This window comes from Euwallacea similis, chromosome 1 (assembly GCF_039881205.1).
Source record: "Euwallacea similis isolate ESF13 chromosome 1, ESF131.1, whole genome shotgun sequence".
Classification (NCBI taxonomy): domain Eukaryota; kingdom Metazoa; phylum Arthropoda; class Insecta; order Coleoptera; family Curculionidae; genus Euwallacea; species Euwallacea similis.
This window is the reverse complement of record NC_089609.1, coordinates 9,522,258-9,546,617: the sequence shown is the minus strand read 5'-3', so window position 1 is coordinate 9,546,617 and position 24,360 is coordinate 9,522,258. Positions and strand designations below refer to the sequence as shown.

The 24,360-nt window shown below is 36.7% G+C and overlaps 1 protein-coding gene across 2 annotated transcripts in view; it reads left to right on the top strand.

Annotated features, from left to right (window-relative positions):
• Window positions 1-24,360, top strand: part of Sol1 — a 129,236-nt gene that overhangs the window by 49,532 nt on the left and 55,344 nt on the right. For both annotated transcript variants that reach the window (XM_066396517.1, XM_066396509.1), the window contains 2 exons: window positions 8,602-8,688; window positions 16,450-16,513. In XM_066396517.1, the coding sequence (XP_066252614.1) occupies window positions 8,665-8,688; window positions 16,450-16,513 (88 nt within the window). In that variant the 5' untranslated portion in view covers window positions 8,602-8,664. The remainder of the gene's footprint in view (window positions 1-8,601; window positions 8,689-16,449; window positions 16,514-24,360) is intronic.

The following is a 24,360-nucleotide window of genomic DNA, read 5'->3' as shown; positions in this document are numbered from 1 at the left end:
AATACGACGGGTGATTTTTTGGACGATATTCCTTTAGATCAAAGACAACAAATCTAGTTTCAGCATAATGTTGCTCCAGCTCATTTTTCGATTGTTGTTAGAGAGCATTTACACCCAACTTTTTCACGTAGGTCGGTGGAAAGGGGTGGACGTGTGTTGTGGCCTGCAAGATCGACTGATTTAAACTCCATAGATTTGTTTGGGGGGATATTTGGAGACATTAGTCTATGGTACTCCTGTAAATAGCCTCGAGGTGCTGCAGCTACGAATTAATAAAAAAATGTCAACAAATCCTAACCAATGAAGGGGTTTTAGGAAGAGTTCGAATATCCTTCAGACAAGATATGTCTGCTTGAAAATGGAAAGAGAGCATTTTAAACATCTTATGTAATTTTTTTTGCTAAGAGGTTTTTTTGTTTGTTTATACATAATAAATATGTGATACATAATTGCAAATAAATATTTCAAAAAAGAATAGCCATCTGTATCTCCGAAACAGTTATTTTGCAGACCCATGTTTACTAAAACTTTTTTGTTTATTTTGATGCATGCTATTACGTTTTTAAATATTTTACACTTTTTTTAACACCCCATATAATACAACACAAGTTTCATTAATTCAAAAAAAAAACAAGTGTATACTGGATGACATCAGCAAAAAGACTGTAGCGAGAAAGCAGTAAACAACGTTATGGTGAATGCCATTTTTACCGACAATGGAAATTTCTCAGTTCTCTGGTTTAATACAGGACCGCACTATGTGAGATTTGAATAATTCGACTTAACAGAAATTGGAATGCTTTTACAGAAAAGCTACGCTACTGATTTCATTACGAATCAAAAGTCTCTCTCTAATCGTTGCTGACACTCTATCTCGAATCTGTACTCAAACTCTACACTATCAGGGCTTCTCCACAGCAAGACTTCGCCGATCAATATGGTCAGGGAAGACAAATGGAATATCAATACTAAATTATAGTATAATTTGACAGGGGCATATCATAGCGGTGTTCAAGCTAGTGATTCACATTTTTCAAATGTAATAAATAATTTTTAGTACTTAGACAAGCAATACGCCTACGATCTCACATTAAAGAATGCCGTATAAATCTTATCATTACATGAAACACCATAAATTAATGCTTTAGAATAACATTAACATATATGAAGTCATGTGACAGGGACATGTCATCATGGTGTTCAAACTAAAAACACAAATTCTTTAAATCTAATATTTTTTTAGAGATATGGACAGCTATAGTGCAGGTTGAACAATACGGTACAAACCGTTTCATTATGCTAAACGTAATTAAGAAAAATGTTCCAGAATATTAATGTCGAACTCGAGATTTCTCAGACAGGGGCGTATTGTGCTGATTTTGACAGGAATTATTCAATTTTTTCAAATTTAGTAAATAAGTAATAACTACGTCCAGTACTTCATATTTTAAAATACGATATAAACCATTATACAGAGGCGTGATGATTCAGTAAATTGTTCTTTAAAAATTCTTTTAAAATTTCATTTTGATATCAATGCATTTGCGTAAAAAAATTTTGAAATTTTGCTATTTCATAGAAGCCACTTTGGGGTTGTGAAAGCCACTAGCGTCGATAGTTTTCGAAGCTGTTAAAATATTAATTGAATAATTTAATTTTTAATTTTTTCCGCCGGTTTTACGTATATTAAAAATTCTATTTTAATTTTAAAAAAAGCTTCAACTTTCTCTCGAACGGACGTATATCACTGTGCAGAATTCTAAAGCTAAAACTCTTCTGTAAGACACTCAGCAGCGTGGCATGTGTGATTTACAAGTATATAAGTTAATCTTACTCCTGAACGTGCAAATTTTAACGCTTCATTATTTTTTTGCCTTAAAATAAGTTTAAAATTGAATTGTACATATATAAAGTTATACGTTTTATTGTCTCCGTTTTTCAAGTTAAAAAAAAATCCGTGCTCGTAAAAAGAATTTGGATTCTCATCTGCCCAAAATCAGTGGCGTACCTCAGATAAATTTTTATTATACGGTGTCTTGAATGAAAATTGTTGCATTTACGTCCTTTCAGCTTCCATATACTACGACCCTGTTTCAAACTGAGGATGAAACATATGTGTTGCGTTTATTGTGGTTTATTCTGCTACAATATATTGTTATTTTACCTCTTCTGCTACTACCCTAATATTCCTCATATAAAATTAAAAAATTCACCATTTTCAGAAGCGTACCTAATGTATTAAATATGAGGAGTTCATTGGCGTAGGGACCTTCTAGGGGCATGCAGGATTTTTTTTAATTTCTACATGAACGATATTTTCTGCTAGAATTTACCATTATTTTTGCCTTTTGGTACGACTCTGACAGTTGTCATATGAACCCCCAAATTTCATCACTTTATGAATTTTGCCTAGTGCATGAAATATACAAGTATCATTGGCGTAGCTAATTTGTAGGAGCATATAATTTTTTTAAACTTTCGAAATATAAAAGTCTATGCTAAAATGTACCATTATTTTTCTCATTCTAGCACGACTCTGATATATTTCGTATATTCAACGCCTCTCTGAGAGTGAAATTTGCAAATTTATGTTATATAGCAACTGTTCTAAATATTTAGAATTTAGAATTTGCCAAAAAATTTTAATGTTGTAAAAATTCAGTAGTAATAACTTGCCTGCAAATGCAGTTGCGCTTTTGGGAAAGTTGACTGTTGAAGAAAATTTTAATTGTGTTTTACCATTTAATGCTCCATGCGATACAACTCTAATTCTCGAAATAAAATTCATGGTGCAGTTCACTTATAACGGCGGTAATTTTTTCCCTAATAATTGAGTTTCCAAGAAAATTTCAATGTGCTTTTACCATATTAAAATCTCCTCAAGAGATAAGATCCAATTTTATTCTGGCGCATTCACCAAATTCTCGTAACTCAGTAGATAAGAGGCATGCATGACGTGGCCGGACAGTAGCATGTCCAGGGGCCTTGGGTCCAAACACACCGACACGGCTGAAACCAAATATAATGTAATATTTAATATAATATATGTGGAACTTTATATTCAGTTGCTTTGAATCGAGACCCACTTATACTACTTATAGCCGCCATTGAACCAGAGTCATATCATGTATATTGAGAAGAGAAATTATGCAATAAACTTCATTCAGCAATGTTGGTAAATGACCCTTAAAAGTCAGTGAAGTACAGATATTTGAACAAAGTCATTTACCACCTGTTGTCCGCGACTAAATTCCCAACTTTCGGGAAAGTTTCCGTATTTTCAGACTCCCCCATGACGCATGGCCTCTACATAAATTATAAAATTGTTGCGGTGGAGAATTTAATTTGCCCTTGTTTCGCCTAAATTTGAAACTGTAATGGTTTTAAGTTGTGTTTACAATGAAAACCCGAGTACGGGTGTAATGAATGCGTCGGGAAATTTATAGCTGGAGATAGCGCTTTAGTTCCGGACAATGGACTTCCCATTTTAAAACTGATGCCACATTGAATTTCTCGTTATAAAGGTAAATTTCACCTTTTTCGGGCAAACACGTCCCTGCCTAAATCCTCAGACTAATTTCAATGCCACCCCAAACGTGCGTATTACGTAGTTGTGGAACAAAGATAACATCGGGAGTTGTGAGGGATATTAATTAATTGTAATGAGAATCCAGGTTTCCAGGGCAAGATTAAACAATCCATATCTTTGCGAAAGGGTCTAAATAGCTTGCCGGAACGTAAAATTATCAGCCTACAGGTTTCTTTAGAACCTGCACCCTATTTCAACCCTAAAAACGTTTTAGTGCCATATAATGCCGGATCGCGTAATATGTGGGAGATATGCGAATGCCCTGCCAAGTGCGTCAACGACATAGGAACTCCCTGTCATATGTGTCAAAGAGATGAAAATGCCCTGTCAAATATGTCAGAGACGTGAGCATGTTTCTTTTCATTTCGTAGCCAATGGAATTTTTGCACAGTAGCGGCGTGTTAGCCATGGACAGCATTATATTTTTTCGTTGCTTAAAAAGTGCTTCATTCGGATGTATTTATAACGAAGTTTAGACTTCCGGAAGTATTCCAGAAAACACACTTGAAAGTTTTCCACTAGGGAAAATTACCTGACACGAATGCTCCTAATTGACTATTCATCGAGGACGCTCAATCGAACAATTATCTTGAACGCTATTGGGCTGGAAATATTTAGTCTGCGGGCAAAGGGAGGACGTCGAAATGTAAAAATACCCACCGACGTTGTGTCGGTAAAGTAAGTTTCTTGCGCGGGCGTCGCGACGTCATTGTTGTCGTCGAGAGCAATTTTGATTATCTCGAGAGAGCAGCGTTTCGCTTTTAGGCATACAAGACGGAGGAAATCTCTGAGTAAACACGATTTATCAAACGTATTTTCCCCTAGATGGTGGCGCTTTGCCATTAGACAGACGAAGTTTTTTAGTCAAATTGATTAAAAACCTATAGTATACCAAAACGCATTCCAGCCATGCATAAACAACATAGCTGATTTCTCTGGGGATTAATTCTAACTTTCATGTAGCTGTAGCTGTAGCTACATTGTGTGTATATTTTCATTCAACAGCCGTCCATTTTGGATTATTGATTGCTCCCCGTTTCATTACTGAATGCTGCACAGCTCTCACAGATTCCAAATATTTTTTTAGGGGGGAACAATATTGTTGCAAGTTTTACCTGCCTCAACAAGAAACAGGCGATCAATCAGCCGCCCAATTCATCAACTTTGAAGCTTGCAAACTTGAGGAAGTTTGGCTTCGAGAACTTTTGGAAAAGTAACTATAGGAATCTAGTTAGGTTTGCCAACGAGGATTTGAATTTAACATGGCTTTTTGTAATTTCCTCTGTTCTGAGATTCGTTATTAAATCACCGCTAACGTAAGAATTACATCGGTAAGATTAATGCGAAACGCAAATAGATAGACACGTCAAAAGGGATCATTTGTTACCGGAACTTCCTGCAAGAACAAAAGTTTGTTATGCAAAGAAAATCATTTAATTCACTATCTGTAATGGAGTTTCTTGGCCAAAAATGACGGGTAAGACAGGGCGATTATTGCTGTTCAACGTCGAGTTTTACATTGATTATTGATTGCCTGATGAGGAAAATTTTACGCACTTAATTAAGTTCTGAGTGGCTCAGCATTTTTGCTCTCAAACCAATTAAGCGCATACACATGACGTCACTCATCCTCAATGGGATGCGTTCCGAATGTTACTCGTCAATGCAACTCATATTTACTCTAAATGCCCTGGAGGTCCCATATTACAATTTTCCTTCTACATGTTTTAAATGATTTTATGCGTGAAAATACGAACTTCTGCGACAAAGGCGTTCTGATAAGAAACTACTTTCCCGACTAAGTTGATGTGATGAGGTATTCTTTGTACTCCTATGTGCTGCGCATATTAAACAACCCGAGTTCTTGAATGAGGCACGTAAATGTTTGAGACACCCTCAAACCCGGAAAATCTACATGCAGGATCGGTAGTGTTATAAAACGTTGAATATCAGGAGAAAAGGGGTGGAAGAAGTGTTATTTTCGGTTTAGATGATAAAGCAATGTTTAAGGACAGTACGCCACTGATTTTCGTATCTATAGTGCTTCGCTGAATTTCAAATAAGTAGAATTTCCGTTCAGTTTGTGGACAATATTTAGAGCTATTGTAATACACAAACTCATTGGCGTGGGGATTTCTTTAGATGGTAGAAATTTCCAACCAAATTTCCTATTAATAGAATAAATCTCTCTTGGGTCTCAAGCCCTGGCGAATGCGCCCCCCTGAGCTCATACTAGGCAAAGTTTTTTCCAGTTTATATTAGATTACGCAAGTCTTTTCAAGTTATAAAAATATTTTAAGAGATTACCTATGAATAATACACTCACTTTCACATGAAATGCACCACCCAGTAATAATAATAATTAAGTCTTGTAATTTTGGCAAAATAATGCTTCATAATAGAGTATCAAATGATAAGACTTTCAGTTAAAAGATACAACATTTGATAATGAAAAAATTAATAATAAGTGACATCGCCTCGTATGGCAATGCAAGCACGTACTCTTCGCGGTATGCTTTGCAACAAATGATCAATATCTTCCTGGGGTATTTCATTCCATGCTACCTCAAGATGATGTCGTAGGTCATCCACATTATTTGGAGGCCTCGGTAAATTTCGAAGACGGCGACTCATCATATCTCAAAGATGTTCGATGGGCGATAGGTCTGGTGACCGTGCAGGCCAAGGCAGTATTTCCAATTGTGCTTCTTCCAGGTATCTTCGAGTAATGTTCGTACTATGTGGTCTTGCATTATCCTATTGGAAAATGCCACTTGGTAAAGTTTGCATGAAAGGTACTAATACTGGCCTCAGAACATTGTCAATGTAGCGACGTGCGTTTAGGGTGCCTGGAACGAACACAAGAGAAGATCTTCGGCCAACACATATCGCACCCCAGACCATAACACTAGGTGTTAAAGCTGTGTGGCGCCTTTCAGAAAATTGCAAATTTCTTCTTTCACCTCGGTATCGTCTGACTCTTCTACGACCATCATTGATCCATAAACAAAATCGCGATTCGTCACTGAAGACGATATTGTTCCACTCATGATTCCAATCAATTCGTTCTTGACACCAGGCCAATCTGGAAGCTTGGTGTTGGGCGGTAAGTGGCAGTCGTAGATTTGAGCGGTATGAATGCAGGCCAAAAGACGAAATTCTTCTGTAAACTGTTGCTATCGACACCCGACGATTTAGAGCTCCCATCCAATCTACTGCAACAGACATTGTTGTTTGAAATCGATCACCAATGGCCATCCGTCTAAGAAGTCGATCTTCACGTGCGTTGGTGCTACGGGAGGACGTCCAGCTGGACGATGTCGCTGAACCCTCTCTTCAGACCACGAAGACCATATTCTCGCAATCGTGGTGTGGTTCCGATTCATTCTTCGGGCAATCTCACGAAAAGAAAGTCCACTCTCCTTCATGCCGATAATTCGCCCTCTATCAAAATCTGAAACGTGGGAAAAATTTCGACGCTGTCTCACTGGGGGCATTTTGAGATGTCTTGTTCACAGTTCAACAACAAAATAAACTGATATTTCCATGTAAATATTATTTTATTTATTTACAATTGAATAAAAAATCTAATAGGTCGATGACAAAAAAACCACTAGCATTCTTTCTTTTTTACTGAAAGTCTGATCATTTGATATTCTATTATGAAGCATTATTTTGCCAAAATTACAAGACTTAATTATTATTATTACTGGGTGGTGCATTTCATGTGAAAGTGAGTGTATAAACTTACCTCCTCGGGCTGGAAACCCTAGCTACTGCGCCACTGATTTCCAATCATAGGTTGTGTTTTTCCAGTTTATTCACAATACTAGAGGTATTGTCACCTACAAAATCATTGGCATAGGAAAGTATTTTTAGATTTTGGATTAAATATCAACTAAACCCTCAAGTGCCAAACAGTAACCAGTGCGCCTCTGATATTAGTGCAATCCACCTGAACATTTTCCCATTCATGGACTACACTTTAGACCTATTGGAACATACAAAATCATTAGCGTAGGTAATTTTTTTAATGGTGGAAATTTAAAAAAACTTCACAAACACACTTGAGTCGTTTCTTGGGTCTAAAACGGCAGCCACTATGCCACTGATTACGTTCCAATTAGCCGCAATATTTCTTAGTTTACAGGCAAAACTGAGATCTATCCCAAAATACAAAACATATGTAAATCCTTTTAAAAGGCAGAGATCCTTACATTATCTCTCAAGTTTCAAACCGTATAGCCACTACGCCACTGATTTTATCCAAGTTAATCCGAATGTTTTCTAGTTTATAGAGCAGACTTAAAGCTATCATAATATAGATAGAGCATCAATTTCTAAATAATCTGTCTTTCGCATGTTCCCTCGGGCTAAAATTGAAGTCAGTGCGCCACTGATTTTGCTCCGAACTGGGATATTTTATAGGTTATATAAAACATAAAACGGTTAAAGTTATCACACCATAGGAGTGTTTTCTTTTCGTGTGCAGTTCTGGCTAGGGTTGACAGAATGCTAATTCGGGCACGCGCGCCAAGGCCGTACTGTGGCAGGCGGAACCTCTTTGTCTAAAAAATCTCTGTCTAAAAAACTAAAACGTCACAACAAAATTAGGACAGTCGAAAGAGTCAGCCATACTGCCGCACTGAGTGCACATCAGGGTGCCTGAATTCGTCATTTGTCAACCATAATCAGAGCCTCATGCGAGAGGAAAATGCCCTACACTAAGTACAAGGTCATTGGCCTAGTAACCTCGTTTTCCTAAAGCCCTTCATTCTCATATCCCATAAAGGCATAGGCTACCAGACTCTCGTATACACAAAACAACATTTTTATGACTGTCCCGTTAAAAATACGCTGCTTTTTGTGATCCGAACAATAGGCCCCTGATATGCTCTATGCAACAAATATTTAATTAAACTCGTACCCCCTTTGGAAAATCGCCTTTAATTGAACAATAACCCGTGATGTAAAGGCACCATTTCCACACTAACAGGACCCTTTTGTTTCAGCAATGTCGCCGCACCATTTGTCCTCAACATGACCGGCTATTTCGGGGATAATGACAGGAAATAATGCGCAAAGATAATGTAATGGAGGTAAGGAAATTGCAAGCCAGACACTTTGTTTTTTAAAATCTTGTTATTTCCGCCCCTGGAAGCGAAACTGCTTTGCCCCGAATTAAAAGGTAGATCAGGGCCGTAGATTTTGATAAGGTCGGAAGAGAGATTGCTTTCTTAGTAGAGATCGTTTTACACGAGAACATCACCATACAAAAATATTTCTTTGCGAGTTTATTTTCCCTTTTACCATCTTCAGCAATGTTATTCCTCGTTATAAAATAGCTTTTTTACCGAAAAAGAAACAACAGGGAGAATAAATTGAACCGTCATGTTTCTAGGTTAACTCAGCCCCGTTCCTCGGGTCTACAAGTTACTTTTTTCCTAATCTTTCGTGTCGTAAATTATTCAGTTGCCCCTTTGCAATTCAAAACAGCCCTTCGCTTCCTTAATTGGATTACCTTTAAACAAACTCACTTTTTTGCTATACAATTTAGCGTGTTTCGGTCAAGTAATCTAGTGATGTTAATGGCTAAAACGCACGCAAATGGGCGAAAGTTTTGCTACCAAAAATGCCAAAATGAGCTTCTACTTGGTTCCTATAACGCATCCCCTAATGGAAGTATTAAACACCCTCGGTACTTAACCCAGATTTCATATTCCCAAACCCACTTGCAACATGAAATCTACATTGTGCGGGACATTAACGTGCTTGAACTGAAAGTAATGCACTCTTAAGCTCGAATCGGGACAAATGGATGTAAAGATAAGTAAAGTTTAATTCAGGCCATTTAGTCTCTTTTCACTTTTATGAAAATCTATCAAAGTAGATAAAAGTCCGTTTGAGGGAATACAAATTTCAAAGCTGGATTGATATAATTTATAAAGCGATGTGGACCAAGAGTTTTCCAATAATTTCCACAATTCATTCACATTTCTCGATGACGATAGCTATAGTCATTTGTCCTTGTTATTTATAGCTTCTTAACGGTTAATAATATAAAGGGCGTTCAATGCATCAAAAAAATGTTCAAATTGTGCCGCGTTACTGGTGAGAAAGTAGTGAAGTCTAGTTTCAAATTTCTGTCGAACTTCACAACAAACTTCCTCGAGTATGCGGCCGCATTCCAGTGTTATTCTAGTTTTCAGATCATCAATACTTACAAGGATGTATCTTGTAAATCGTACTTTTCAAATGGCCCCAAAGGAAGAAGTCGAGAGATACCAGAACCGGTAATCGTGATGGCTATTTTATGGCACCTTGTCTCGAATGTAATTAATTAGAGTATAGTTAGACAGGTAGTTTGATAGAATCGATAGCTACTCTCCAATTAGTAAATCGTAATGAGGGGCAACTGCTTCCTGTGGAAAATGGGGATTATTCTCTTCAGTTCTAGAGCTCTATTTCCGTCACCTTGGTTTTTTAAGATTCTACGATGACTGGGTCTATGATGTGTTTCACGAGGTGTTTTAAGGATAATGCAGCCAACGCGAAACTTCGTAACGTTTCTAGCTTGCTACGTAACTACATTTTAAGAGTTTAAAAAGAATCATGTCAGAAATTCCCTTTAAAAAGCATTGAAAATGCCTTGTAATTAATTTTTACATTACTGGAAAAGTAAGAGCAATGGATACAAGGATTTCTATTTTTCTTTAGACCTTGATTTCAGCATTTTTAACATGGCATAAATTGGTACCAATGGAACTACGTATGTCAGGAACCAAAAGAAATTGTGCAAAGGGTCACAGAGGACATCGAGACAAATAGCTTGAGATAATTTTCTAAGAAAATTTCTTCATACGTTTCCGAGATTTCGGCATTCGAAATTTCAGAAGTTACTACTGCAAAAGTGCTCTGTGTCATTATAAAAAAGTGGAGTTTTAACGTCTCAAACAAGGCAAAACTAATTTTACAAGTTTCTTTGAAGTACGTTCCATGAGCTGGTACAGTCAGCTATATAGAAAAGGTACTCAATAATATACAGGGTGTTCCATGGAAATCCTTTCAACTAGAGCAGTCCACTAGTGATCATTTGGTGGCCCCTGTGTAAATGAACTGCAAATTGAATTTGCTGAAAGTTTCAGGAAGAAATCTCGTCTAATTAAAGTAGACGAACACAAAACTGGAAACTCGAGTCTTTCACGCAACATTTTCCCTAGGGCTGGAACTACTTTGATCCGGCCCTATAAACAAAAAGTACCCTGATGCAATTAACTATATCCTGAGACCTTTCCTGCAACCACGAGAGTGTACATAGTTAATTAGAGAAACTTTGTTGGTGCTGGTCGCCTAATTGTGTTCCTAAGGTAACAGGATTAGCTCTAGTTTGAGAGAGAAATAAAGCGAAAATTAGAATTCTCTAGGGCCTAAATAAACTCGTAAAGGGGCAGGTTAAAAGTATGCGAGGATAGGGAAAGTTAAAACGATTAAGCGAGGCCTTAATGCGGTTGCTAAGCGCTTTCTAATCATTGGCTTTGATCTCCTAGAATAGAGAATTTTGTGATTTTGTAGAAAAATATCAAACTTGTTGATTAACTACATTGGCCGTTCAATTTGCATAGCATTTAATTGGAACATAGCTCATGATTTTATTTTAACAAACTAATTTTGTATAGAAACGCGGTTGTTCCACACCAAACAAAAGTAATAAATGTCAAATTGCATGTTGGTTAGATTTGGTTTATACGCGAAATAACCTAATTGCAATTTGTTTTAGTCCGAACCAATTAAATTAATGTTTAGAGTTCTTGTAAAATACCGGCCAAGTATAGGAAAACACGCAAATTGGTTTGGTAATGTTGGCCGAGAAGCTCGAAATGGTCATTATGGAGATTTCGAGATTAAGAAGGTATTGTGAAGAGTTTATTGCTAAGCCAACTTCCGGGAGAATGATCCGTGCGATCGGCCAATCACAAAAATGCATCTTCAATTACCCTCGAGCGAATTTATCCATTTAGAATTCTATTCACAAAAATAGATTTAATTCCATTCCCAGCAGAGTCGTGAAACGACCATCTGCAATCTAAGTTCCTAATCCGTTTCACTATTTTATTAATCCGATCGGGAGACCTGTATTTGTGTCCGGGCATACGGGACGAACAAATTTCGAAACTTTTGCGGTAGGTATCCCTAATGAAATGGGGCCCCATTTATCATTTAAATATATGAGTTCGTAATCCTCGGTTTTATTCTGTTATTTTAATATGAGTTACGTCCATATATCGGGTGATTTCTTACCGTTTTGAATGTCTGAAAGAACGGTCTGGAAAACGTGCTAATGCCAAAGAAACGGGACAATTCCGAGTAACTTTAGAGCACAAAGTAAATGAAAATTGATACATTTGGTAAAGTCCCAATTCATGCGGCTTTATGTCTAAATAGTGCTGGTTTTGCATTAGCATATTACAGGACGAGATATGGGGTTTTCCTTCTTTCTTTGAGCCGAGTTTCAAGCTCATCGATAGCTCCTACCGTCTTCGGGATATTGGCATTTAAGCCTAGAGTTTACAGAAAATGTCTCAAAATCAATGGCACTTTGGGGGAGATATGCTAGGGCGGTAGCTCTACTAGAGAGCCTCCACTGTTTCGAATTTTTTATGATAAAAAACAATTGATTTTGTTCATAATCTTTGTGATCCGCTCCTTTGAAATTCGTGAAAATTTTGTTTTAGCTTGTAACGTCTAAATTGTCGGTTGACGTGACCCAAGTTGCGCAGTTTTCCAGAAAACTTGGAAACAACGCAAATATCTTATTTAAAATTTATAAGCTCGTAACTGAATTATTATCAGGAATAAAAATTTCGGCTAGGCTTCATTTGATAATGTGTCTAGTGAGTGTTTAAACTGAGCAAGTTAAGGATATAAACTGCTGAAAATGCATTTTTTTGAGCCTAAAATTAGGATTCATGACTGGCCGGAAGATAAATCCAGTTATATCTTTTGCAATGCTGATTTTGCGGTGTAGCGTTTATCTACAATGTATTGTTATCGTTCCATGAAAGACTTGAACCTCTAGAGAAGTTAGGAGATGTGTGATTATATATGTATATTTTGGATATAGTCCGCAGTTTGGAAGTTTTTAATTAAAACGCTATTATATAGTGAGAGAACTTGAGATAATATATATTTATATACAGGGTGAATATTTTTTTATGCATAGTGAAGGGATCTTTGAAACTAAAAGAGATAGAGAGTCGGTTAAATGGAGAAAGGTTTGCAGTTTTATGAGCTTACCATCGATGGTATTAAAAATGAGTAAATACAAAAGTTGTAGATAATTGTTCTACAAATGTACCATCGATAATAAGGGAACTACAGCCGTTTTAGTTTTTTGACCTATTTTGTTTTTTTGTAAATATCTAGTAAGCCATGACTTTTTTTGAAACTTCAACTATCGCTATAAACTCATTTCACAAAACTACAAACTTTTCCCCATTTAACCGACTCTCTATCTCTTTTAGTTTCAAAGATCCCTTCACTATGCATGAAAAAATACTCACCCTGTATAGCTTCGGAATTGGATAACAAAATTCTTCAGTTTTAAGTTGTCCTTTTACATGATCTAATAAATATTTTATAGGCGCCAGTTGACAAAAAATAGTTTCTTGACACTATGGTGAAGACAATTTTAAACACATTTTTGAGCTGGCGTCCTTTTTGAAACCTCAGGTGAACTAGGATTATACTATTTTGTTTTATATAACAGTGTAAACTTCTGGTCTGTTAACAAGTAGTTTTTTGAAGTGATTTTAGCTGCAAAGCAGAGAAAAGAAATCTTCCACCGCGCATTTAATTCGTCATTGCAACATTTTTGCCAATTGTAAATTTTAAAAAAAGGTTCGTCGATTTTCGGGCATTGAGTGTCTTTTTGTCACCTAATTCCGTATATCACGTCTTATAATTTAGAAGCGCTCTTGAGTAACACCTTTAACAGGATTTAAAGATCATATTCTCTTAACTCCATCCTACCTCATTTTGCAATTTTCAGTCCCAACGAAGGTCGCCAGGTCTCGCGTTATTCGAATCATCCATGTGTCCAGCAACTCCTGCATGTAATGCGGCAAACTTTGAAAATTTATTAATCATACGGTTTCTGTTCAGCACCACAGGTATGTCAATAGCAAAAGGAGAACATTTACCCCTTGGGATTTTTGACAAACGAGTCAACTTTACGTATACATTTTCTATCAGATACTGGCAAATTTAAGATTTCTCGTTATTTTAAAGGTCACGAAGAGCATTTAAGAACTAAAGATAATGACGAGGAAACTAGATAATTCCAAGTTGCTTTAGGGCACAGTCAAAGAAAAATATTCTTAATTAAAACGCGCTATTATATTATAACGATAGGAATTTGCGTTATTTATCGTTTGATAGATTGATTCTTCAGCTTTAAATTGTTCTGTTAGTTGTGTATTTAGTAAATGTTTCATAGGGACAAGTTTTATGATGTGTGTGTGAGATCATTAACATAAAAAATGGTTTCTTGACACTATGACGAAGACAAATATAATCAGTTATAGGTTGAATTGTATATTTGATTTAGTTTTCTTTATATAGCCTTAGCTGACCTAAACTCGACCTCATTCTTCTTGATATAATGGTGGATGCATTGGTGTTTTCGCAAATAAAGATTTTTAAAGTAATTTTACCTATAAAACTGGTAAAAAATAATTCTCCACAATATGCATTTAATACCTATCTGGATTATTTCTGTAGCTTGCAAACTTGAGGAAAGGGCTCTAACTCCAGATATTCAGCCTCGCTATGTTACCTAATTCCACGTGTTACATCTTCTAATCTATAATAAACACGAACTGACTTGTACGCGCTGTTGAGTAACACCATTACCAAATTTAAAGATCAAATTTTCTTAACCCCATCCTACCCCATTTTGCACGTTTCAGCCCCAACGAAAGATGCCAAGTCTCCCGTTATTCGGATCATCGATATGCCCCGCAGCTCCTGCATGTAATGCGGCGAACTTTGAAGATTTATTAATTTTCCGGCATCTCTTTAGCACCGCAGGTACGTAAACGGCAGAAGGCGCCCAACCACCCTTTGCGATTCCTATGAGACCGATGTCGAAATTGTCAACCGGATTATTTTCGGCGAACGAGTTGAGTTTGCTTATAGGTTTTCCATCAGGTAATCGCATAGGAATTTACATACGGCAAGATGGCTTAACGTGAACATTTCCCGTAAAGTTCGTCTTATTTGATATGCAACCCCTCTCGGAGGGTTTGGAACTGCACTTGAGGGCTCATTTTCGAACGTATCCGCAATGTTATCGCTAAGTGACAGATCCATCTGAGCTTCAAATCAAAAAATGACGTCATGCGAATGCGCCTAATTAATATAACATGAAAATGGCGTATTAAAATGGTCATACGCTTTAAGGTTTATTTCCTTTCCTGACCAGTTTCAAACTTTCGGCTGCCGACAATGGCGGCAATTCAAGTTTGTTCCATCCGAGAGAACAAAAACCTAATTATTGCGGCATCATATTTCCTATTATGAAAATAAAAGGGTTAAACTGAGACTTGGCTGCGGGGGAAATTACACAGAATGCAGTGCTTGGGCTAATTTAAAGCGAGCGTACACACGTCACAAATCTCAATTCCCTATTTTGCCAGATGCGTTTGCTTCCCAGTTTTGTGTAGAAGATAATGCCTTTGTGGAATGTTTATAAGCGACACTCACCCTACTTAACATATGCATTCGTCGAGATTTTGACTCCGCGTAATTACGTTTGGGATATCCAGTTTAATCTCTTTGTATTCTAACGAGGGAAATTTTCAAATAAATTACTTGTTAGCATTATAAAGGGATTATGTGCCGGAAACAAATTTATTGCCGACTGGAGACTCAGTCTAAATAGGCGTGTGTGTTTTGTGTGCAGGTTGCCAGGGTGTAAAAACTGGATAAACACTAAAAGGGCTTTTTTGATCTACATTTTGCAGGTAGAGGCTTTGCCACGCTTAAAAGCGCCGTAAAGATAAATACAACCCCCCATATTACATCACCCTAAATATTCTGTTTTTTTTTTGGGTGTAAAAATTCCTAATGATCATGTCAAGAGAAAAGTAGCTAAAGAGATCGATGGTTCACCATAATGTCGTGAAATCTAGGGAGTTTTACTGTGAAAATTCAATTCGCCATTTTGTCAAGAAAGTTCTGTGAAAGTTAACTTATTAAATTAATGACACTCGACTATACAAAATACATTTAGAACTTCTATTACTTAGAGATGACACTATAGTGATAACCTGAAAATTCCTTCCAATCTCAACGAAGTAGTTTCAAATTCTTTGAGAACTGTTCATTATATCAGTTTATTTTGGAAAATTCTACACTAAGCACTATACATGTAATCCGCTTTAAGGCTCTCAAGACAAGCAAAATAAGATTAAGCTAACTACATATCCTTTTACACTTTGTGCAAGTACCTCTGCATAAACCAGGTCTTGTACGTCTTATATTATCACAGCTGAGACGTAAATATATAGCCAGCTTATCATTTTCGCCAAGACAAAATGAAAAGAAGGAGCGTTTAAATCCACTTTATAGAAACTGAAAATCCATTTAAAAACCACGTAATAAATTTTAGTAGTGTCGCCCCTCGACTTGCTTATTTGTGTTTTTGTTTTTCGGTGGGAAAAATAGGTTTTAATGGATAAACAGAGGGCAAATGCCCAATGAAACATTGAGATATTTACCCATGAAAAACAGGATATTTATCCCAAAAAGCTATTCAGTAAGAGACTGATTTACTACATAAAATTTTGGTTTCTTTTCAGCTACCACTGTTCCTGCTGGTTCTCGAAATTACATTTATTGTTGTCGGAAACGCAGTTCATCCAGGTAAGTGAATTAAACTTTTTAATAATTAATGACTGACTTAAATCCAATTTGCCCTAAAACGTTGTATTGCGTATTTTAATTTTGAGAACAATTTGTTCGCCATTATGTGAAGAAGCAACGCGGGGTGGAATTAAAGTTCAATTATACGTCGGAGATGGTGCCAGAATCGAAAAGTAACCTCACCTCTGTAACGCTAAATTTATCAGTAAAACTATCCACCATAGTGTCGAGACATTTTCAAACGTTTTTCCGAAAATTCAATTTTTAAATGAAAAAAACTGCAAAACTCTTATTTCGTAGCTATTGCATGATAGTCAAGTATTAGATATTTCATCTCCATTGTAAAAAGCTTTGACCCAGTTCAGGGTAAATCAGTCCTACAGTACGTTGCACTTTATCGTTAATAATTCAGGCTGTCAATTTCGAAACATGTTATGCCTTAGCCAGACGCGCATTTTAAACCGACACAGGGTGCATAATTGTATGCCTTTGGGATATCTTTAGTTATGCATTAGGAACCGTCTCTCGATTGCCTTTCAGCTTGACGGTTGCAAATGATAAATATTTCAAGGGGACGCTCTAATTGAAATCTATTTTCGGGAGTCGAATTGATATTCATGGTTCCAGAGGTAGATGAAAAAATTTGGTAATTGTGGCAAGAGTGCACATATTTGCCGATGTTTTATGGTGTGAGAGTTTTTAATTATTTCCTAAACGAGTTTAATATAGTGGCACGACACCAATCTCACCCAACGGAAAATCAAATTTCCTGCCTCTACCCTCGAAGCGGAGCAGGCGCTTCCCTCATTTCTAACGTTTTATACGTCATTTTTTCCGTAGAAAATTCCAATTTACTTTTACGCTTTTTCGTCGTACCGTTCAGGTAATAAAAAACATCTGGTCCTGATGGATTCTCGCACTAATTTTTCAAGCTACGAAAACTTTTACCATAAAATAAATGCTTCAATTTGTCGGCAAGGTTTTACGATTCGTTTGTGAGACGACGTTGGCGCTGATGAAGGGTCTTTAATCTAATTATTCAGCAATAAATAACAAAAACTCTATATGGGGGCTGTCGATAATGAATTCTTGGATAGGGCATTGCCAATTCCCTCTTTCGTTCCGAAGCATCTAACCGGAGTTTTTTCAGCTTCCTTGTTAATTGGATGGGAGCGTTGTCCTAGTTTCTCCAAAAACTTCATCAAGAAGGAAACTTTCCCTAGAAAAGACCAACTTCGGGTATTAGCAAAATCTGCAGATTCCGTATTTATCGGAATAACTAATTGCTGGATAATGATTACATCGAGGGAAATGGTGCATATTTCATTGCTAGATTAGTCTATCTCGGAAGCCCTAACTCCAGTATATATGTATCGGCCGTTCTGGATTACCTCCAGCAGCTGAATTGGCTATATGCATTAACAACTTCAATTTTACCCTTGATGGAACTTCTAACACTGTCCAATTCGGAAAGCAATTAGATAATGGCTGGCCGCCAATAAACATGGTTTCGGATAGAACGTCATGATTACGCTATTATGCTGAAGGGTAATGGTGAAGTGTGAGCCCCGAAGGGGTTGATTTATGCTTCTTTTGACGTTTCTTTTAATGCCGTGGAATTACTCTTATTAGTTTACCTTGGGTCATGATTTATCGTCGCAGTAATATTATCTTTTCCTCTTTCGTGTCGCCAAGGTTTTGTTTTAAGGTTCAGAGGATCTGTTAGATTACCAGAAACAGATGAAAAGTAGCGTTTTCGCTAATAAAAGTAGCTTGAAGCTTATTTTTCCTTTCAAATCAGGCCGTATAGTGTCACTTTTAATATCTAGGCAATCAAGTGACACTTTTACTGCTTTGGCACTAAAACTGACATTTTATAGCCTGATGTTTTATGTCCTTTTTAACTGAATCACTCATTTTGTCAATCAGGGAAAAACAGACCAATTGGTATCTATTGGCGAATAAATTATGTGTTGTCGTCTCAAAAACTGCTGATAATGAAGAAATCGTATTTGAAATTAGAAAATTCAGGTTGGTTTAAGTTCATCAATGAATCGAGTGTCATACGATCCGCGCGTATACCAAATTTTATCAACCTATGTTGGTTATTTTTTGAGACACGTCCGTCATATAATTTCTGTGCAGAAAAGTTCGTTCGCCACATTGTCAAGAAACCGTCGAATAAATGTTTGTCCCCTTTCTTCCTCTATCTGTCCAATTTTTGATGATTTATCATTCCGGCATATTATCTCTTCATCTTCAGCGTCACACTGCCTTCGAGATGCGGTTCCAATTTCTAGGGCCATTTCCCAGACGTCTGAATAAAGACATTTCCAGCAGAAATGTGTTCCTCAATAAGTGAAAATTATCGTGTTTTCCGTTTCAATTCCTTTCAAATGCAACACTTCCCCCAGCCGTGGTCTTTTCATGTTTGAGTTTTCCATGAAATCGAATTTACGAAATTGCAAGGCTTCGCCTCGCCATTTTATTTTCCATTTCGAGTTGTAATTTTAAATGTCTGCGAAACGGGTGCGTGAAATATTGACTTTTTAAATGTAGACCCTGAAAGCGAGGCCCTTTTTGACTCGCCTATCATACCCCCCGATTCTCGTAAATAATATGGTATTTTTCAATTTAATAAACGTCATTGCTCGAGTTGTGTTTCAGACTTGTTCGCTTTCAAATTATTAGATCTGTTTTGTAGCGGGGAGACTTCATTTCCAAATATTCCTTTTTTCTTTTTTGTCTGAAGATCCAAACAGCAGCAGCAAAAAACGGTATTCTCAAACTTTATCTCACTTAAACAAATTTCTTGATATATTTCTCATGCAACTTTGCAACTCCACTTTGCCCGCGTATAACCTGAAAACTACTACCCGAGATGAGACTCATACATATGTAAGACTCTGATTCATTGCTACAATTTTCAGTGCAGTTGTAGGCAGGAGGATGTAAAATGCAAAGAATGCACGTTGCATTTGTAATGGTTTCACCCCTCACATGTGCTACAAATTTTCCCGGCATCGTGACCTCACTAAAAGGAAAAATTTTGCCACCTAGATAGCTGAACTTGGAAGTGTTTAACAATTTAAATAAGATCTCTCGTAACATTTGATATTTGTGTAACAACTTAACGTTCCAGTGTAGGAATGCTGGAGCGGAGGCAGAAGAATATGCGTTGGAAAACTTGTGCCCTTAATCAATCTAAAACGCGATAAACCCCATGTGGCATCGGCAATTAATTGTGTGGAGGGTCAATGGAAAATTCGAATAAACTTTAAAAGAATTAGTTGAAGTTTGAAGTCGGCAAAGCTGTCTGATAATTGGCAAAGGACAGCCGTTTAAATCCGCAATCGGCCGGTCATATCCAGGCATAGCGATTAACGAGCCATTCAAACACAAACCGGAGCTAATCACTGAAAATGGCGCTGCAAAAGGGCCTGCGAGCTCAGATAGAATGTCCGGAAACTCCGATAAATTTTTAATTTTTGTTTTATCTCCAGCGCCTCTTTTAATTTCCTGATTAGTATCAACTTCCTGCAAATTATTTTGTAAACTCTTTCTCGCCGATAATCCTTTGGAAAATCTTCCAGAGTTTTTCGTGACCGGTCCCTCTTATGCCGTTTCACCTAAAATGCGAAATTGGAAATTCAAATGAACTTCGGACCCGACGGAAAATATGCCGTCGAGGTAACAAAACCGGGACAAATAAATTCTGTTTTCATTTTATTATACCTCCGAATTGCTTTGAATCAAATAGGGAGTGATTAATTTTGCACGTCGAGACGTGTGTATGCTAAAGTAACGAATTCGTTTTTGTTTTATTAATTAATGGCCAAGCCAGACCGGTTTTTGGAAGGTCATGAAATGCGAATTTGGGCCTGGGTATCTAATCCTCCGTCAGACTAAATCCATTAGAACACCACTATATCTGCGATTTGTAGCTATTTTTTGTTCACAAGAAGTAATTTTACAGATTGCATTACTTCCCCTCCACCATTCCATCCAGAAACAAACAGTACGTTGAAGCTGCAGTATAACTTTAGTATTTGTATAATCGGCTTCATTTGAGTGCTCTACATATACCAATCATCTACAGGTCAGATATGATGGGTGAGAATAGTCTTGAATAAGAACCCCAGAAGCACGAACTGGGTCAAACTATTTTTTAAAAAGATCATGAGGTTGCCAAGCTCAGTGAGGCGTTTAAACACTCGTTCGAGGAATTGTGCCCACTTAAGAGCCGAAATGCTCATAAAGTTTCTTGGTGAAATGGCACGCTGAAACCTCTTAAATTACGATGAAATTCAGAAGGGCCTTTAACCAAAAGGGGCACTCTGGGAAAGTGGGTTCGTTGGTCCGTCCTGCTATAGTTCACAGAAAAAAATCTTCAATAACTTGCATGTCAAAATTTTCCCTGAATTTTTCCTTGATAGCATTAATGAGGGTCTGTTTGCTACTGGCAATTATAATACTATCGACATACAATAGTAGGAACACTTATTCATCAGCTGCTCTACAAGTAGGAGTCATTTTGGGTGTTTTGCTTAATCGCATGACTGAATTTTTCATTCCATTTAAAAGACTCATATTTTAGTACAGACAAGTTCTTATTTAGTTTTCAGACACGATCCCTGACTTCCTCAGTGCCTTAAAAAATTTTCATATAAATGTCCTCCTCGATTCTCCCAAGGGGGTCGATTTAATATCAATCTGTTCTGCTACCAAAGTTTTATAATTTATGATAGGAAAAAAGGAGTAATAGCTGTTAATCTTGCAACAGGAGCATATGTTTCCTCACAATCCAGCTCTTCGCGTTTCATAAGCCCTTTGGCAACCAGTTTAGTCGTGGATTTCACGACATCCCCATTTTCATTTCTTTTAATCCGAAACTCACTTGCTATCAATTGGACGAGCTTTCTCCGATTTTGTGACCAAACTTCTATGTTTTATTTTCATTTAGTTCCTGCATATCATAATTAACAGCTCTTTTCCACCTTTTGTAATTTGATAATCTGGAACACAAAACATTTTTTCCTTCTCGACACAGTTTTTCATTTCATAATAACCAGGTCCTCGTACCCCACATATCCATTCCATTCCATTGAACTGAATATTCACCAACTTATCCACGGGCAAAAATATTTTACGTAAAAAGTAAAATGTTATTTTTTAACCTTTTTACGTACGATAACTCTCCCCATTGTTTTCTTAATAAATAACAAAAATGGGGCTTTGGAATGTTTCAAGATGTTCGAAGCTCTAAGCCCTGATTCTAGAAGAAGGTGTGGGAGTGAAATTTTTGTCGCCGTTGATCAGTCAAAACGTTCTATTTATCTATTAAGTGAGTTTTGCAAGGCCAAAAGGTATTAAGCTAGTCATCCATGTCTTACGCTTCTAAACGGAAAGGTAACTCGCATGCTTTAAACATAACGATGATGACTGGACACTGTCCTGAATAAAAAATGGTTAACGAAAAATTCGATTTTAATCTAACAAATTAAATGGACTAAAATAAATTACTATTGTTATATAGAGTGACCAAACGAACAGAAAAGTTTTCAGAAACTCTGTATATTATTTTGACAAACGCTGGGACGCGTGGATTTTATTGTCGAGGGGGGATATTTTGTGAAATATTTTCGATCCTCTATTTACAACACCCTAACGGGGGCGGACTTTATCGCTAAAATTTTAAATGGAAAGGAGGATCAAATAACATCTTGTTTGAAAGGTCTTTTAATTGTCTTTACAATGGTAGTATAATTACATTTCAACTTTTCCTTGGTTATCGAAAAAAGTAATTTTAAATGTAAAATGATCTGAATCGGATTATTTGCACATTAGTTGAATAATTGTTTAAATTGTTAGCCTCTTTACAATTGTCTGCTTCCATACAATTGTAAAGATTTTGCGCAAAATATACATACACAAATATACACATTTTGTAACGTTTTGCGAGTAATTTGGCGACACTCGTTGACTATCCGCTGTCATAAATCTTCTAAAGACGCTGGCTGAATCATGTAGACTTTACTTTTTAAATGACCCTACAGAATAAAATCTAGCGGATACAAATCCGATGGTCATGCAGGCCGTTCAATTGTTCCTCTTCTTTTAATTCATTACCCTGTAAATCTCTCACCCAAATACTGTATGATGGTCACTACATAATGCGAAAGTGCACCATCTTGTTGGAATATAAAATGATTTTCATTATATTCGTCATTGCGTCCAATAATTTGAATTAAAGCCGGATCAATGGCGTCTGATAAGAATTGCTAATAACTATACCTATTTAAATTACAATCTAAAAAAGAAGAACCGACCATATGATCTCCAAAAATTCCAGCCGAGATATTTGATTTTTGAGGTTGTTGTATGCACCTCACGATAGATTCTAAGGTTTGTATCAGACCAGTAACGGCAGTTATGACGATTGATAGTATCATTTCAGAAAAAAGAGAACTCATCGGAAAAGCAGATATTAAAAAGAAAATTCAAGTTTTCTATGGCTTGCTCAAACAATTTCGCAAAAGCGTAGATGGCGGTCAAAGTTGTCTTCGTTAAGTTCTTGTGCCAAATGTATTTTTTACGGTTGAAACTTATGTTTTTTTTATGTTTTGAACACTGGTATCAAGAATACTAGAAGCAGCAGTGAACATGTCCTAAAACCACCATTTCATTAGCCACGTTTATTACAAGTGTCTTGCGGTATACAGATCCAGCCTGACAAAATTTTTGTACCAATTTCAAAACGTATTTTCTATGAACAAGTTTATCTCTGTGTTGCTGATTAAACACTTTACTCATCCTGTTTGCATGTTAATTATTACCAAAAAAGAGCAATAATTTCGACCATTTCTGCAATTGAGTAAACCATTATTAACTTTAAACATAATTATAATGTAGCAAATAATAAGAAATTTGCGATAAACACTGCAATGCAAACATCATGTTTTACTAGAGTATGTTTAAGTAAGCAATAAAAAATTTTAAGAATTTAAAACTCATATTTTTTATTCTGGTCAGGCCATTTGAATAAGACTTAGTGCTTTTATTCCTAATAATCAATGGGACAAGTTAAAAGTTACCGTCGCAAAGAGAATTAAAAGACCTTTCAACCAAGATGCAACTCGATCCCCCTTTCCATTTAAAATTTTAAGAGTGAAGTTCGCCCTCGTTAGTGTGTTGCAGATAGAGGGTCGAAAATATGTCACAAAACATCCTCGCTTGATAATAAAATCGATGTCCGAGCGCTTGTCAAAATAATGTATACGGTTTCGGAAAACTTCTTTCTTTCGTTTTTGGTTCGGCCACCCTGTAAATGTGAATCGAGACATGCAGACAATGTCGGTACGTCGGCCCATGTGGAGAAATAACGCGTTTCTTTTCTCGTCCAATTGGACAAAATAGAAGTTGACATTTCGGTTAAATTGCTGAGACTCCCGGGATAGTAAAATTGCGGGCTGAGTTTATTACGGGACACGAAACTAAAGTAGAAGAAAAAGCACACGAACAGCACTAATGAACTGCCAATATTGGATTGAATTTTTCTATCTAGGCTGCCGTCGAATAGATATACGAATTTTCTTTGGAGCGTCGAAACGATTTGTTAAACGGCTACTTTTCCTGGCAGGTTAATTGAGTTTTGGTCAACGGACGAGGGAAATACTTCTTTATAAGCGTTGCAGTTGCCAAACAACGCAAAGAAAAATTGAATCTCCCATACGCGAACAGAACGCTAAAAAATAGGGCAGCACTTAAAATATCATATTTTTATGCGGTATCGCGGGAACAGAAATAAAACACGGAATTGTGCAGGCACTAACAAGTTGTTGGAAAGT